Source organism: Mercenaria mercenaria, chromosome 12 (assembly GCF_021730395.1).
Source record: "Mercenaria mercenaria strain notata chromosome 12, MADL_Memer_1, whole genome shotgun sequence".
NCBI lineage: Eukaryota > Metazoa > Mollusca > Bivalvia > Venerida > Veneridae > Mercenaria > Mercenaria mercenaria.
The window spans coordinates 58,606,970-58,621,687 of record NC_069372.1 but is presented as its reverse complement, the minus strand read 5'-3'; the positions used below and the strand labels follow the sequence as shown (position 1 = coordinate 58,621,687).

At 38.1% G+C, this 14,718-nt stretch overlaps 1 protein-coding gene across 1 annotated transcript in view; it reads left to right on the top strand.

The window, feature by feature from the left end:
* The first annotated feature begins 518 nt into the window (after positions 1-518).
* The window catches only part of LOC123533780 (RNA polymerase-associated protein LEO1-like), a 32,225-nt gene continuing 18,025 nt past the window's right edge, over positions 519-14,718 (top strand). The window contains exons 1-2 of the mRNA XM_053520599.1: positions 519-561; positions 9,354-10,187. Of these exons, the coding sequence (XP_053376574.1) occupies positions 537-561; positions 9,354-10,187 (859 nt within the window). The 5' untranslated portion in view covers positions 519-536. The remainder of the gene's footprint in view (positions 562-9,353; positions 10,188-14,718) is intronic.

The window sequence follows — 14,718 nt, the reverse complement described above, 5'->3', positions numbered from 1 at the left end:
CTTGAACGTGGCCAAAGTGGGTGCTCTAACGGTGCAATTCGACAGCTGGTTCTTTATAACGATGGAATAAGGGAAGAATGACTGTTCTACAGTATTTTGTCATGAAAATCATTGAGTGGCCGCGGTGGATGCTCCCTGTGGGTGTAATTTAAGTAAGACGTTTAGTCAATGGCAACGGGGTCATAAACATTGTGTAAAACTTGATTGCCTTAGCCTGATTTCTCTGCTATTTAAGACTTAGAGCGTGTCTAGTATGGCGATGACACTGCCTTTACAAGCGTAGTCCCCAGTAACGAATCTGGCAGAGCTCTGCTTAAATTTGCACCTCTTCGAATCTTCGATCTTACTGATGTTGATTTTGCTGTGAGAATCCCACACGGCAGAAACGAACTCAGCTTGTGGTCTCACAAATGTTTGTAAAATGCCTCTTTGATGGGATCATTTCTCATTTTTTTATGTGATCTAACCTGCATATTGAATTTACTAAATGAGCACTCCTTTTCGCTTTTTAATGTACTTTGAGTTCCGCTGGCAAGATGGCGGATGTTGAAATGAGCGAGGGTATGGAGGCAGTAAACAGTTTTCTGAGCTTCTCGGCCTAGAGTCGCCTACCTAACTTTCAAAACCTCACACAAAAGTCTGTAACCACACACCTGAAATAAAGATATTGCAACATTAACATCACTGTATGTCTATCGTTACAAACCATCTGCAATACATCTCTAATATCTAGAGTGGGCAGACCAATGCTCGGCGTAAAAACTACATATTTTAAATTTAAAAACTGATTTTTATATTAACTTACCGTACTTTTTTATCGTCAGTTTGTAGAACAATCTTTGAGTATTCAACCATATTGTTTACATATTTCTAGTCACACCGTGACGTAATAGGCGGGAGCTAAAAATAGTACCAGTAAAACCTATGCGGTTCATACGGAAGTATACCAACGCTCGGCGTACGGCATATTAATCTGCAGGTTGTAATTTTGAACTATTTATGTATTAAAGTAAAGTATAAGACATATTTAACACAAGACATAGGTTGTATTGATTAACTGATTTTCTAAAGTACATAAACAGTTACGTAAATTACCCCTCTCTCTATTCTGCATCTATAAATTGAATAAATACAGTATATACAACAATTATCTTAAGGAATTCATTTGAAGATAATTTATCACAATTCTGTGAGTCTAACTTGAAGAAATCAATAAATTATGATATCTGATGATTTATTTCCATTATTTTTGGAAATCTTTTCAAAAGTGTCATTAGTCCACATAGTATATCAATTACTTCGATAGCATAAGCTACAGAAAAGTGCAGTACAATGGGTCCGTATAAAATGCCATGATAAGGGTTTATAGTTTATTTAAGTATAAAGAAATAGAATAATTAAGAATAAAAATGCTTTTATTCTCCATAATTCGGCCTGCAAGCTACTTTTTTAATACCAATTTTACCAGAAAATCTGTTTTAATGAGAGTAGAACACAAAACTGAACGGCTTTTAGCCTTGCATCGTCTGCTCTACTGTGACCACGTGACCATACCGGAAATGAACCGCACTGGGATAAAATTACGCGTGATGTAAACAAACGAAAGGGGACTCATAAGAGCTGATATTTTATATATATATTAAGAAATTCCCAGAGAAACGTGATATACGCCGAGCGTTGGTATGCGCCGAGCATTGGTCTGCCCACTCTAGTTTTCTGTTTACAAGACCTGAATTTTGTGCTCTCCCGGTCGCGGAAACTGATGACGAAAAAAGCTAAATTTGCCAATTTTTCAATCGCTGCAGAAAATTCCCTGAAAATGATAGCCCCAATTGCTACACTGTTCCATACTCCAGTAACACGGTAAAATCTGAAAATAAGCTGAAATATATGGGCCATCCGTACCGTTTTTTCACTATTCCACTTTTTCTGAGGCCCCTGCTAAAATGCCAACCCCACTTTAAGCCAGCTCAGAGGAAGCATGTATACGCTCCTGCAAGTCATTACGTCATACTATCAAGATCAAGGCTACTCAACTGATTTTCTTTAAATAAGTGAAACTCAATTCTAGCCACTGAAACTTCAATTCTAGCAATTATTATTATTTACAAGTTCAAATATGCACTTCATTCCGTAAATTCCCTCTTATTTGTAAATTTCACCCGGCCAATTCGACACTAACAGCTGAAAACTGTTTACTGCCTCCTTAAGGGAGACAAAAGTGACCCCAATAGTATGACATTTGCTGTTTATTTTGTAATTTAATCAATTATGACCAAAAGAAACCCAATTTCTTACATATCCAACATATGCTGTTGAAAATTTTGACAACTGGAGTACATCATGTATGCAAAAATTCTACCAGGAACGCGTACCGAAATTAACTAGTAACATTATAGTTTCATTTAAGGCCCGTTGCATACAAAAATGAGGTCTCAACCATGTTTTTAGTATATAGATATGTTCAGCTGCCAAGCTGGCTGAATATTATAGCAATTTTAAGTCACTGGTACTGTGCTGGACCTACTTCAGGAAGCTACAAGCACATGCATGAGCACCATATGTCACCGTCTTAACGTTTCACAAAATATACCACTACATGCTAATTTGTCTATTCCAAGACACTAAATGGTGTCTATTTGAAGATAATTATCTGCACTGTGCTACTTAGCAATGATGTACATGACTTTCAACCCATAGAACTGACTGCATCAGACCACGAGTCCATGTTAAGACCTCAATTTGATAATGATCACTTTCCACGAGTGATGAAATATGAGAAAAACGTTACTTTTGAGACAAACCTTTCAAAACCCATCTATTTCAGGGAAAAAGATGTCTATTCTCTAAACTTTGTGTGCTGTGACTGGAGTCTATGTTATATGAAATATGTACATAAATTCTAAACTGAAACGAACAACGAAATACTGATTCAGAGGACATACTGCCGCAAGTACCCCCGAGGTCTGTTCCGCAGTCCGAGCCGCTATTTTGCTGTTAAAAAGCTTACTGAATTAATAGAAATCAATGAATTTGCATGTAAATGCCTTATTTGACGACTTTAATGTCACAGTAGGCATATGTCTAAGTAAAATGCTGTCATAACAGATATATCTTTCATTATATCGGCTCGGAAAACACTATTAAACTGACTTTCATGTCTGAATCGCGGTTACCTCCCCTTAGTTATTGCTCTTAAAAACTCTCATTTTGCTTCAAAATTAACTTTAAAACTCATATTCCTTCACAAATCATACTGAAAATCCTCTAAGACATCAAATAAATGCACATGGAAGAACTTACAAATTTTCAAGATTTGCTCTTAAGGAGGCAGTAAACAGTTTTCTGAGCTTCTCGGCCTAGAGTCGCCTACCTAACTTTCAAAACCTCACACAAAAGTCTGTAACCACACACCTGAAATAAAGATATTGCAACATTAACATCACTGTATGTCTATCGTTACAAACCATCTGCAATACATCTCTAATATCTAGTTTTCTGTTTACAAGACCTGAATTTTGTGCTCTCCCGGTCGCGGAAACTGATGACGAAAAAAGCTAAATTTGCCAATTTTTCAATCGCTGCAGAAAATTCCCTGAAAATGATAGCCCCAATTGCTACACTGTTCCATACTCCAGTAACACGGTAAAATCTGAAAATAAGCTGAAATATATGGGCCATCCGTACCGTTTTTTCACTATTCCACTTTTTCTGAGGCCCCTGCTAAAATGCCAACCCCACTTTAAGCCAGCTCAGAGGAAGCATGTATACGCTCCTGCAAGTCATTACGTCATACTATCAAGATCAAGGCTACTCAACTGATTTTCTTTAAATAAGTGAAACTCAATTCTAGCCACTGAAACTTCAATTCTAGCAATTATTATTATTTACAAGTTCAAATATGCACTTCATTCCGTAAATTCCCTCTTATTTGTAAATTTCACCCCGGCCAATTCGACACTAACAGCTGAAAACTGTTTACTGCCTCCTTATGATGTTTTACAATTTTCTACTACTAATGACTAACTGTTATAACGTGATTTTTTTAAATAACAGAAATCATATTATGCTATTATAGAGTGAGATTTATCTTTTCGTAATGTGTCTTCCTTATTTTTTGTTCAACATTATATCAAGTGTGCATGATGCCGGTTGTGTAGAGTGATCGGCTAAATATCTTGTACAGGTGTAACAGTCTCAGGAAAAATGTGCAGCCTCGACTAGGATTCTAACCTCGGACCTTCGGCTTACCGTGCCAACGTTTTACCAATTGAGCTACCGAGGCCACCCGATACGAGAACCGCTACACACCTTCCCTCTTATTGCGAGACATTGGCACTCCTGGCCAATGTCTGCCGCAGACTGTTAACCGAATTCAGCTGCACACCCCAGCCAAACTGCTTCGCCCTGCATGGGCTTCAAGGGTGAGCATCCCGGACGAGCCCCCAAATATAACAGTCTCAGGAAAAATGTGCAGCCTCGACCGGGATTCGAACCTCAGACCTTCGGCTTACCATGCCAACGCTCTACCAATTGAGCTACCGAGGCCACCCGATATGAGAACCACTACACAGGTAAAAGGTAACGGTAAATTTTATTTACCGTCCCTTTGTGAAACAAAGAACATTTACTCTGTAGAGCTTTTGATTAACCCTAATTTGAGAACAGTTTAACAGGTTTTTAGCTCGACTATTCGAAGAATAAGTAGAGGCTGAGCTATCCTACTCACCACGGCGTCGGCGTCACACCTTGGTTAATTTTTTCATACCAGTCCACATTTTGACAAAGTCTTTTGAGATAAAGCTTTGAAACTTTCAACACTTGTTTACCATCATCATGGCCAGTTATAGGCAAGAGTACATAACTCCATCAAGGATTTTGGCTGAATTGTGGCCCCTTTTGACTTAGAAATCTTGGTTAAGTTTTTCGTACCAGTTCATATTTTGACAAAGTCTTTTAAGCTAAAGCTTTGAAACTTTCAACACTTGTTTACCATCACCATGTCCAGTTATAGGCAAGAGCACATAACTCCATCAAGGATTTTGGCTGAATTATGGCCCTTTTTGACTTAGAAATCTGGGTTAATATTTTGTACCAGTTCATATTTTGACAAAGTCTTGAGATAAAGCTTTGAAACTTTCAACACCTGTTTACCATCACCATGTCCAGTTATAGGCAAGAGTACATAACTCCATCAAGGATTTTGGCTGAATTATGGCCCCTTTTGACTTAGAAATCTTGGTTAAGTTTTTCGTACCAGTTCATATTTTTTGTAAAGTGTTTGACATATGGCTTTGAAACTTTAATCACTTGTTTAGTATAATAGTCTCTATCTGTAGGAAAGAGAACATATTAACTCTGTCATCTATTTTGGCTGAATTATGGCCCTTTTTAGCTCGACTATTCGAAGAATAAGTAGAGCTATCCTACTCACCACGGCGTCGTCGTTACTCCTTGGGTTAAGTTCTTCGTACCAGTCCACATTTTGACAAAGTCTTTTGAGATAAAGCTTTGAAACTTTCAACACTTGTTTACCATCATCATGGCCAGTTATAGGCAAGAGCACATAACTCCATCAAGGATTTTGGCTGAATTATGGCCCCTTTTGACTTAGAAATCATGGTTAAGTTTTTCGTACCAGTTCATATTTTGACAAAGTCTTTTGAGATAAAGCTTTGAAACTTCCAACACCTGTTTACCATCACCATGTCCAGGTATAGGCAAGAGTACATAACTCCATCAAGGATTTTGGCTGAATTATGGCCCCTTTTGACTTAGAAATCTTGGTTAAGTTTTTCGTACCAGTTCATATTTTTTGTAAAGTGTTTGACATATGGCTTTGAAACTTTTATCACTTGTTTAGTATAATAGTCTCTATCTGTAGGAAAGAGAACATATTAACTCTGTCATCTATTTTGGCTGAATTATGGCCCTTTTTAGCTCGACTATTCGAAGAATAAGTAGAGCTATCCTACTCACCACGGCGTCGTCGTTACTCCTTGGGTTAAGTTCTTCGTACCAGTCCACATTTTGACAAAGTCTTTTGAGATAAAGCTTTGAAACTTTCAACACTTGTTTACCATCATCATGGCCAGTTATAGGCAAGAGCACATAACTCCATCAAGGATTTTGGCTGAATTATGGCCCCTTTTGACTTAGAAATCATGGTTAAGTTTTTCGTACCAGTTCATATTTTGACAAAGTCTTTTGAGATAAAGCTTTGAAACTTCCAACACCTGTTTACCATCACCATGTCCAGGTATAGGCAAGAGTACATAACTCCATCAAGGATTTTGGCTGAATTATGGCCCCTTTTGACTTAGAAATCTTGGTTAAGTTTTTCGTACCAGTTCATATTTTTTGTAAAGTGTTTGACATATGGCTTTGAAACTTTTATCACTTGTTTAGTATAATAGTCTCTATCTGTAAGAAAGAGAACATAACTCTGTCATCTATTTTGGCTGAATTATGGCCCTTTTTGGACTTTGAAATTGGTTCTGTTTTCATACAAGTCCATGTTTTGTCAAAACTATTTGACATATGGCTTTTAAACTTTAACTATTTGACATATGGCTTTTAAACTTTGAACACTTTTTAGCTCATCTGATTTTTTGAAAAATAATGATGAGTTATTGTCATCACTTGAGCGGTTGTCGGCGTCGGCGTCGGCGTTGCCTGGTTAAGTTTTATGTTTAGGTCAGCTTATCTCCTAAACTATCAAAGCTATTGCTTTGAAACTTGGAATACTTGTTCACCATCATAAGCTGACCCTGTATAGCAAGAAACATAACTCCATCTTGCTTTTTGCAAGATTTATGGCCCCTTTTGTACTTAGAAAATATCAGATTTCTTGGTTAAGTTTTATGTTTAGGTCAACTTTTCTCCTAAACTATCAAAGCTTTTGCTTTGAAACTTGGAATACTTGTTCACCATCATAAGCAGACCCTGTACATCAAGAAACATAACTCTATCTTGCTTTTTGCAAGATTTATTGCCCCTTTTGGACTTAGAAAATCAGTTTTCTTGGTTAAGTTTTATGTTTAGGTCAGCTTTTATCCTAAACTATCAAAGCTATTGCTTTAAAACTTGCAACACTTGTTCACCATCATAAGTTGACCCTGTACAGCAAGAAACATAACTCCATCCTATTTTTTGCAAGATTTATGGCCCCTTTTGGACTTAGAAAATATCAGATTTCTTGGTTAAGTTTTATGTTTAGGTCAACTTTTTCTCTTAAACTATCTAAGCTATTGCTTTGAAACTTGCAACACTTGTTGACCATCATAAGCTGACCCTGTACAGCAAGCAACATAACTCCATCCTGCTTTCTGCAATAATTATTGCCCCTTTTGGACTTAGAAAATCATTTTCTTGGTTGAGTATTATGTTTAAGTCAACTTTTCTCATAAACTATCAAAGCTATTGCTTTAAAACTTGCAACAGTTTTTCACCATCATAAGTGGACACTGTACATCAAGAAACATAACTCTATTCTGCTTTTTGCAAGAATGATGGCCCTTTTTAGACTTAGAAAATCATGGGTAGGACAATATTTCTATTACACAAAAAAAATCAGATGAGCGTCAGCACCCGCAAGGCGGTGCTCTTGTTTATCATTATGATTTCCATCTGTAGGCAAGAGTACATAACTATTTTGACTGAATTATGGCCCTTTTTGGACTTTGAAATTGGCCCATATATTGCCATTTAGTGCAAGACTTATCGAAATCAAAGTAATACAGGAACATTGTTTGTCTAATCTATTTATTTCTTATGTCTGAATATCCGTGGAAATATTTTGACCCCATTCTTCAATCAATTCTTCGAATAGTCGAGCGCGCTGTCATCAGACAGCTCTTGTTGGACTTTCAAATTGGTTCTGTTTTCATATGGAGAAATTGGGTCATGTGGGTCAAAAACTAGGTCACTAGGTCAGATCAAAGGAACATCTTGTTAACACTCACCACATTTTAAGTTTGAAACTCATGAGAATTTGTCAGAATGTTTGTCTTGATGACCTCTAGGTCAAGTTAGAATCTAGGTCATGTAGGGTCAAAAACTAGGTCAGCCTATCAAAAATCAAAGAAAAAGCTTGTGTATGCAATAAGGGCTGCATTTTATACTGGATCTTCATGCAATTTGATCAGAATTTTTGTCTTGACGAAATCTAGACAAATTCAAATATGGGTCATCTGGGCTGATAAAATAGGTCACCTGGTCAAATCAAAGAAAAACTGTGTGTATGCAATAGGGGCTGCATTTTTCACTGGATATTTGTGAAATTTGATCAGAATGATCTTCTTGATGAAATCTAGGTCAAGTTTGAATATGGGTCACCTGGGGTCAAAATCTAGGTCACCTTGTTTATGCAATAGGGGTTGTATTTTTCACTGGATATTCATGAAATTTTTTATTGTTTGTCTTAATCTAATCTAGATCGTGTTTGAATATAGGTCATCTGGGGTCAAAAACTAGGTCACTGTCAAATCAAAGAAAAACTTGGTGTGTGCATTAGGGGCTGCATTTTTGCTGATCTGATGTGCATGAAACTTGGTCAGAATGTTTGTCTCCATCAAATTGTTCTTGGTCACGTGGGGCCAAAAACTAGGTCACCAAGATTATTTACACACTAGAGGCCAGTGTTTTGATTCTATCTTCATTAAACTTGGTCAGAAAAATGTTTGTTATCACGAAGTCTTGGATGATTTTGAATCTAGGTCATGTGGGTTTAAAAAAAGGTCAAATCAAGCTTGTTTACACTCTATAGAGGCCAACTTTTTTGCTCCGATCTTCAGGAAATTTTGTCAGAATGTTTGTCTCAATGAAATCTTGGACGAGTTCTAATCTGGATCATGTGGGGTCAAAAACTAGGTCACTAGGTCAAATCAAAGAAATGCTTGTTTACACTAAGGAGGCCACATTTTCGGTCCAATGTTAATGAAAATTGGTCAGAATATTAATTTTGTCTCCATGAAATCTCAGACAGCTTAAAATTTGGGTGAGGTTGGGGCAAAAGCTAGGTCACTAGGCCAGATCAAAGAGAAATCTTGTTTACACTCTTGGAGCCAGTAGAGGTCACATTTTTGCTCCAATCCTCATAAAACTTGGTTAGAATGTTTATCTCCTTGAAAACTGGGAAAGATTGAAACTGTATCATGTGATGTCAAAATCTGGGTCATTAGGTCAAACATGCTTACACTGTTATGGTGTGTTTCTCAGGTGATCAACCTAAGGTCATCTTTGCCCTCTTGTTTGGCATTAAATATACATGTAATAGACATGTAGATATATGTAGCATATCATATGTAATATATAAGTGTTTACATCTTATTTATATGTTTCCATTACTTCAGGAAGTGAGGCAGGTAGTCCCAGAAGTCATGGTTCTGGCAGTCCAATGAGAGAAGGATCTGTGTCACCAGCACACAGTGGAGCATCAGGCAGCCCTATGCATGAAGGATCTGTGTCCCCTGCGCACAGTAAGAGCTCTAGAAGTCCTGAAAGAGAGGGCTCAGAATCCCCTGCACATAGTGGTGGCCCGGGCACTCCACAAAGTCCAAACAGAGAAAGGTCAGTTTCTCCAGCCCACAGTGGCGCATCTGGAAGCCCAGGTAGAGAGGGGTCTGTGTCACCAGCAAGAAGTGGAGGATCAGGAAGCCCCCACAGGGAAGGGTCTGCTTCACCAGCACACAGTGGGAGATCTCATTCTCCAACTCCAGACAGAAGTAGATCAGCTTCACCAAGAAGTCCCCATAGTGGGGCTGGTGGAAGTCCATCACATAGTAGAGAAGGCTCAGCTAGCCCAGCTGGTAGTCATACATCTAGGAGTCCAGCACGAAGTAGATCTGGGAGTCCGGCACACAGCGCTCACAGTAGATCAGGCAGTCCAGCACACAGTAATGCTGGAAGCCCTGCTCGCAGTAGATCAGGCAGTCCGGCACACAGTGCTCGTAGTAGATCAGGAAGTCCTGCTCACAGCAGAGAAGGCTCGGCTAGCCCGGCAGGTAGTCACAGGTCTGGTAGTCCAGCTCACAGTAGATCAGTGAGTCCAGCTCGAAGTAGATCTGGTAGCCCTGTCCGCAGTAGATCTGGAAGTCCAGCATCACATAGATCAAGATCAGGTTCCAGAAGTCCAGCAAGAAGTGAAACTGCAGGAAGCCACAGGAGCAGGTATTTTTTGCTTGATTAAAAAAGGTTAAAGTTCCGCCAAAGAACAGCTTTGAGATGATATCATCTGACTTCAAAGACATGTGGTTTCTTATCCGATTTAAAAAAAAATCAGCTGAATGGTCCCTTTTATTTATCATATGTATTAATTATAGAATTATAAAAGGTAATACTGAGTAATTTAAGATGAATGAAACTTGTTTAAACTAAATAAAAGCCACTTTTATGCAGTCTTAATACATAGGCATGTAGCACTAAGCCTGTCCCAGACAAAACCCTCTGGGATTTTTGTTGAGCCCGCTTGCGGTGAGCTCGACTTAGTCGCCACTTTTGGCGCTTCGGTGTTTGTGCGTGCGTCCGTCTGTGCATCCGTCTGATTTGGTCAAGACCATAACTTTGACATGCATGGAGCAATCTTGTTTTTGTTTGGGAAATGTTAACCTCAATGAGAAGGAGTGTCATGCGCCAACCCCATGTTCCTATCTCAAAGGTCAAGGTCACAGTTGGAGGTCAAAGGTCAAATTGAAGAATGAGATTGTCCGGATCATTTCTTCTTAATGCATGGTGGGATTTTGATGTAACTTGGCATGAATGTTCACCATTATGAGACGAAGTGTCATGCACAAGAACCAGGTCCCTAGGGCTAAGGTCAAGGTCACACTTAGAGGTCAAAGGTCAGATACAAGAATGACTTTGTCCGGAGCATTTCTTTTTCATGCATAGAGGGATTTTGATGTAACTTGGCACAATTGTTCACCATCATGAGACGGAGTGTCATGCGCAAGAACCTAGAATAACTTCCCTTTGTTGTTACTATAAATAGCTTATATTGTAACGTTTTTATTAGCTCACCTGTCACATAGTGACCAGGTGAGCTTTTGTGATCACCCTTCGTCCGTCGTCTGTGCGTCCGTGCGTTCGTCAACAATTTCTTGTCTGCACGATAGTGGTTTCATTATTGATTTTATTTTAACCAAACTTGCACACAACTTGTATCACCATAAGATGTCGGTTCCTTTCTTGAACTGGTCAGATCCCATTATGGGTTCCAGAGTTATGGCCCCTGAAAGGGCCAAAAATAGCTATTTTGACCTTGTCTGCACAATAGCAGCTTCATTTATGATTTGATTTTAACCAAACTTGCACAAAACTTGTGTCACCATAAGATCTTGGTTCCTTTCTTGAACTAGCCAGACCCCTTTATGGGTTTCAGAGTTATGGCCCCTGAAAGGGCCAGAATTAGCTATTTTGACTTTGTCTGCACAATAGCAGCTTCATTTATGATTTGAATTTAACCTTTAGCATGCTAGATAAATTGTCGTCTGCTGGAAATGTCGTCTGCTAAAATTGTAAAGTTCATTCAATTTGCTCCAAAATTGGAAGAAATATTGTCAGAGTAGCAAACAGCTTGGAACCTGATCAGACGCCGATTTAATCGGCGTCTGATCTGGTTCCAAGCTGTTTGCAAAGGCTGTTAAATTCGCCTGCAGCAGGCTAAGGGTTAATAAAACTTGCACAAAACTTGTGTCACCATCAGGGATCAGCCTAGGTCAATATTTTAGGGAGAAGTGACTTCTCCCTCCACAGAATTTAGGGAGAAGTTGAGAAATTTAAGAAGAATCGGCATAGCATTCAGTTTCTTGCCTATATATATCCACTTTCTGTGGGTCTAGCTGTAACTTATAAACAGTAATTTTTGAAGGAAATTGATTCTTGCATTATCATTTTCATGAATTTCTAAATAAAGTATAAACTTAGCTATGAAAAAGTCGCCTTTAAATTTTTATCCGAAAATTACATGTCCAAAATTCGTAAATTTAATAGGTGCACAATCAAAATGGCGTGAAAATTTTCATTAATGTTTTAATTCTCGTACTTTTATAATGCCCGATTTTTGCACCAACTTTTCAGATTTATACATTTAATTTATTTATTTATTATTTTTTTCGAAAATAATACCAAACTCGTAGTTAATGGCGATCTTTTTACAATATTTTGTACAGCAGTTCTGACGTCCGCGAAATCATTTTTAGCTCATCTGATTTTTTGAAAAAAAAATGATGAGTTATTGTCATCACTTGAGCGGTTGTCGGCGTCGGCGTCGGCGTCTGCGTCGGCGTTGCTTGGTTAAGTTTTATGTTTAGGTCAGCTTTTCTCCTAAACTATCAAAGCTATTGCTTTGAAACTTGGAATACTTGTTCACCATCATAAGCTGACCCTGTATAGCAAGAAACATAACTCCATCTTGCATTTTGCAAGATTTATGGCCCCTTTTGTACTTAGAAAATATCAGATTTCTTGGTTAAGTTGTATGTTTATGTCAACTTTTATCCTAAACTATCAAAGCTATTGCTTTGAAACTTGGAATACTTGTTCACCATCATAAGCAGACCCTGTACATCAAGAAACATAACTCCATCTTGTTTTTTGCAAGAATTTTTCCCCCTTTTGGACTTAGAAAACAGTTTCGGTTTAAATTTTAGTTTGGTAAACTTTTACCTAAACTATCAAAGCTTTTGTTTAAAAAAACTTGCAACAGTTTTTCACCACAAAGGGGCCCCTGTACAGCAAGAAACATAACTCCATCCTGCTTTTAAAGAGAGGGCCCCCTTGGATTAGAAAATACAGATTTTTGGGTTTAATTTTTATGTTTAGGTCAATTTTTTCCTTAAACCTCAAAGTTTTGTTTTTAAATTTCACGTTTTTCACCATCATAAGCGACCTGAAAAGCAAGCAAATAACTCCACCTGTTTTTTGCAATAATTTTTGCCCTTTTGGACTTAGAAAAATTTTTTTTCTTTTGAATATTTGTTAAAGTAATTTTTTAGCTCACTGTCACAAGGACAGTGTGACTTTTGTGATTGTGCAGCTCCGTCGCCCGTCCGTCGTCGTCCGGCGTAAATTTTTGTTTGGACCTCTCTAGGGTAAATTTTTTCAGGGGTTTTTATGAAAGGGGCAGATGTTCATCTGATGATTCTAGGTCAATTTCGAAACGGGTCACGTGCGGTCGAAACTAGGTCATGGGTCAAAAATAGAAAAACCTTGTGACCTCTTAGGGGCCATATTTTTACATGATTTTCTGAAAAGGGTCAGAATGTTCACTTGATGATTCTGGCAAGTTCGAAACTGGGCCCAGTGCCTACAAAAACAGGTCAGTGGTAAAAATAATAAAAAAAATTGTGACCTCTCTAAGGGGCCCAAAATTTTTTTATGGGATTTATAAAATTTTGGGTCTGAATATCTCTGATGATACTAGGTAAAGTTCGAAACGGGTCCCCGGGCAAAAACAGGTCTTAGTCTAAAAATAAAAAAAACCTTTGTGACCTCTGTAGGGGTCATACTTTGAATGGATTTTAGAAATTGGTCAAATGTTCATTTGATGTTCGGGTCAATTTTGAAATGGGTCACGGCCATCAAAACTGGTCAGTAGGAAAAAATAAAAACCTTGGACCTCTTAGAAGCCAATTTTTCATGGGTTTTTAGAAGTTGGGTCAAATTCATTTTGATGAATCAGGTCAATTTCAAAACTGGGTCACGGCGGTCAAAAATAGGTCATAGATCTAAAAATAAAAACCTTGGACCTCTCTAGGGGCCTTTTTTTACATGATCTCATAAAAATTGGTAGAATTTTTCCTTTGGTGATATCTGGGTCAAGTTTAAAATGGGTCAGTGCCTTAAAAAAACTAGGTCAGTGGGGGTAAAAAATAAAAAAACCCTTGTGACCTCTCAGGGCCTTTTTTTAAAGGGATCTTCATAAAAATTGGTCAAATGTTTTTTTTTAAAATGTTAGGTCAGGTTCGAACGGGTCGGCCATAAAAATGGTCAGTGGGTCAAATAAAAAAAAAACTTTTGTGACCTCCTAGAGGCCATTTTTCAGGGGATCTGTATAAAGTTGGTCGGAATTTCATCTGAGATATCTAGACATTTCGAAACGGGTCAGTGCGGGTCAAAAACTAGGTCATTGGGTAAAAAAATAAAAAAAGCTTGTGACCTCTCTAGGGGCCCCATACTTTTGAGTGGATCTTCAAAAAATTTGGTAGAAGTTTTTCTTGTGATTTTCTAGGTCAAGTTTGAAACTGGGTCACTCCCATAAATAAAGGTCAGTAGGTAAAATAATGAAAAAACCTTGTGACCTCTTAGAGCCTTTTTTTCATGGGACTGTATAAAAGTTGGTCTGAATGTTTTCTTGATGATATCAGGTCAATTCAAACTGGGTCACAGGCTAAAAAAACAGGTCACATGTCAATAATAGAAAAAAACGACGTATACCCAGTTCAAAAACGGGGGTCTTTTGGACGGGGGGAGCTTTTCAGGACCTCATGGCCCTCTTTCTCAAAAAACCAATCAAAGAAATTGCTTAAAACTTGCAACAGTTTTTTCCCTCAAAAAGTCCCCAATGTTCACAAAAAATAACTCTATCCTGCTTTTTGGGCAAGAAGATGGCCTTTTTTAGCGAAAATCGGGGGGTAGGACAATATTCTTATACAAAAAAAAATCAGATGAGCGTCAGCACCGCAAGGCGGTGTCTTGTTTTCCACAGTCCCCAGCCCG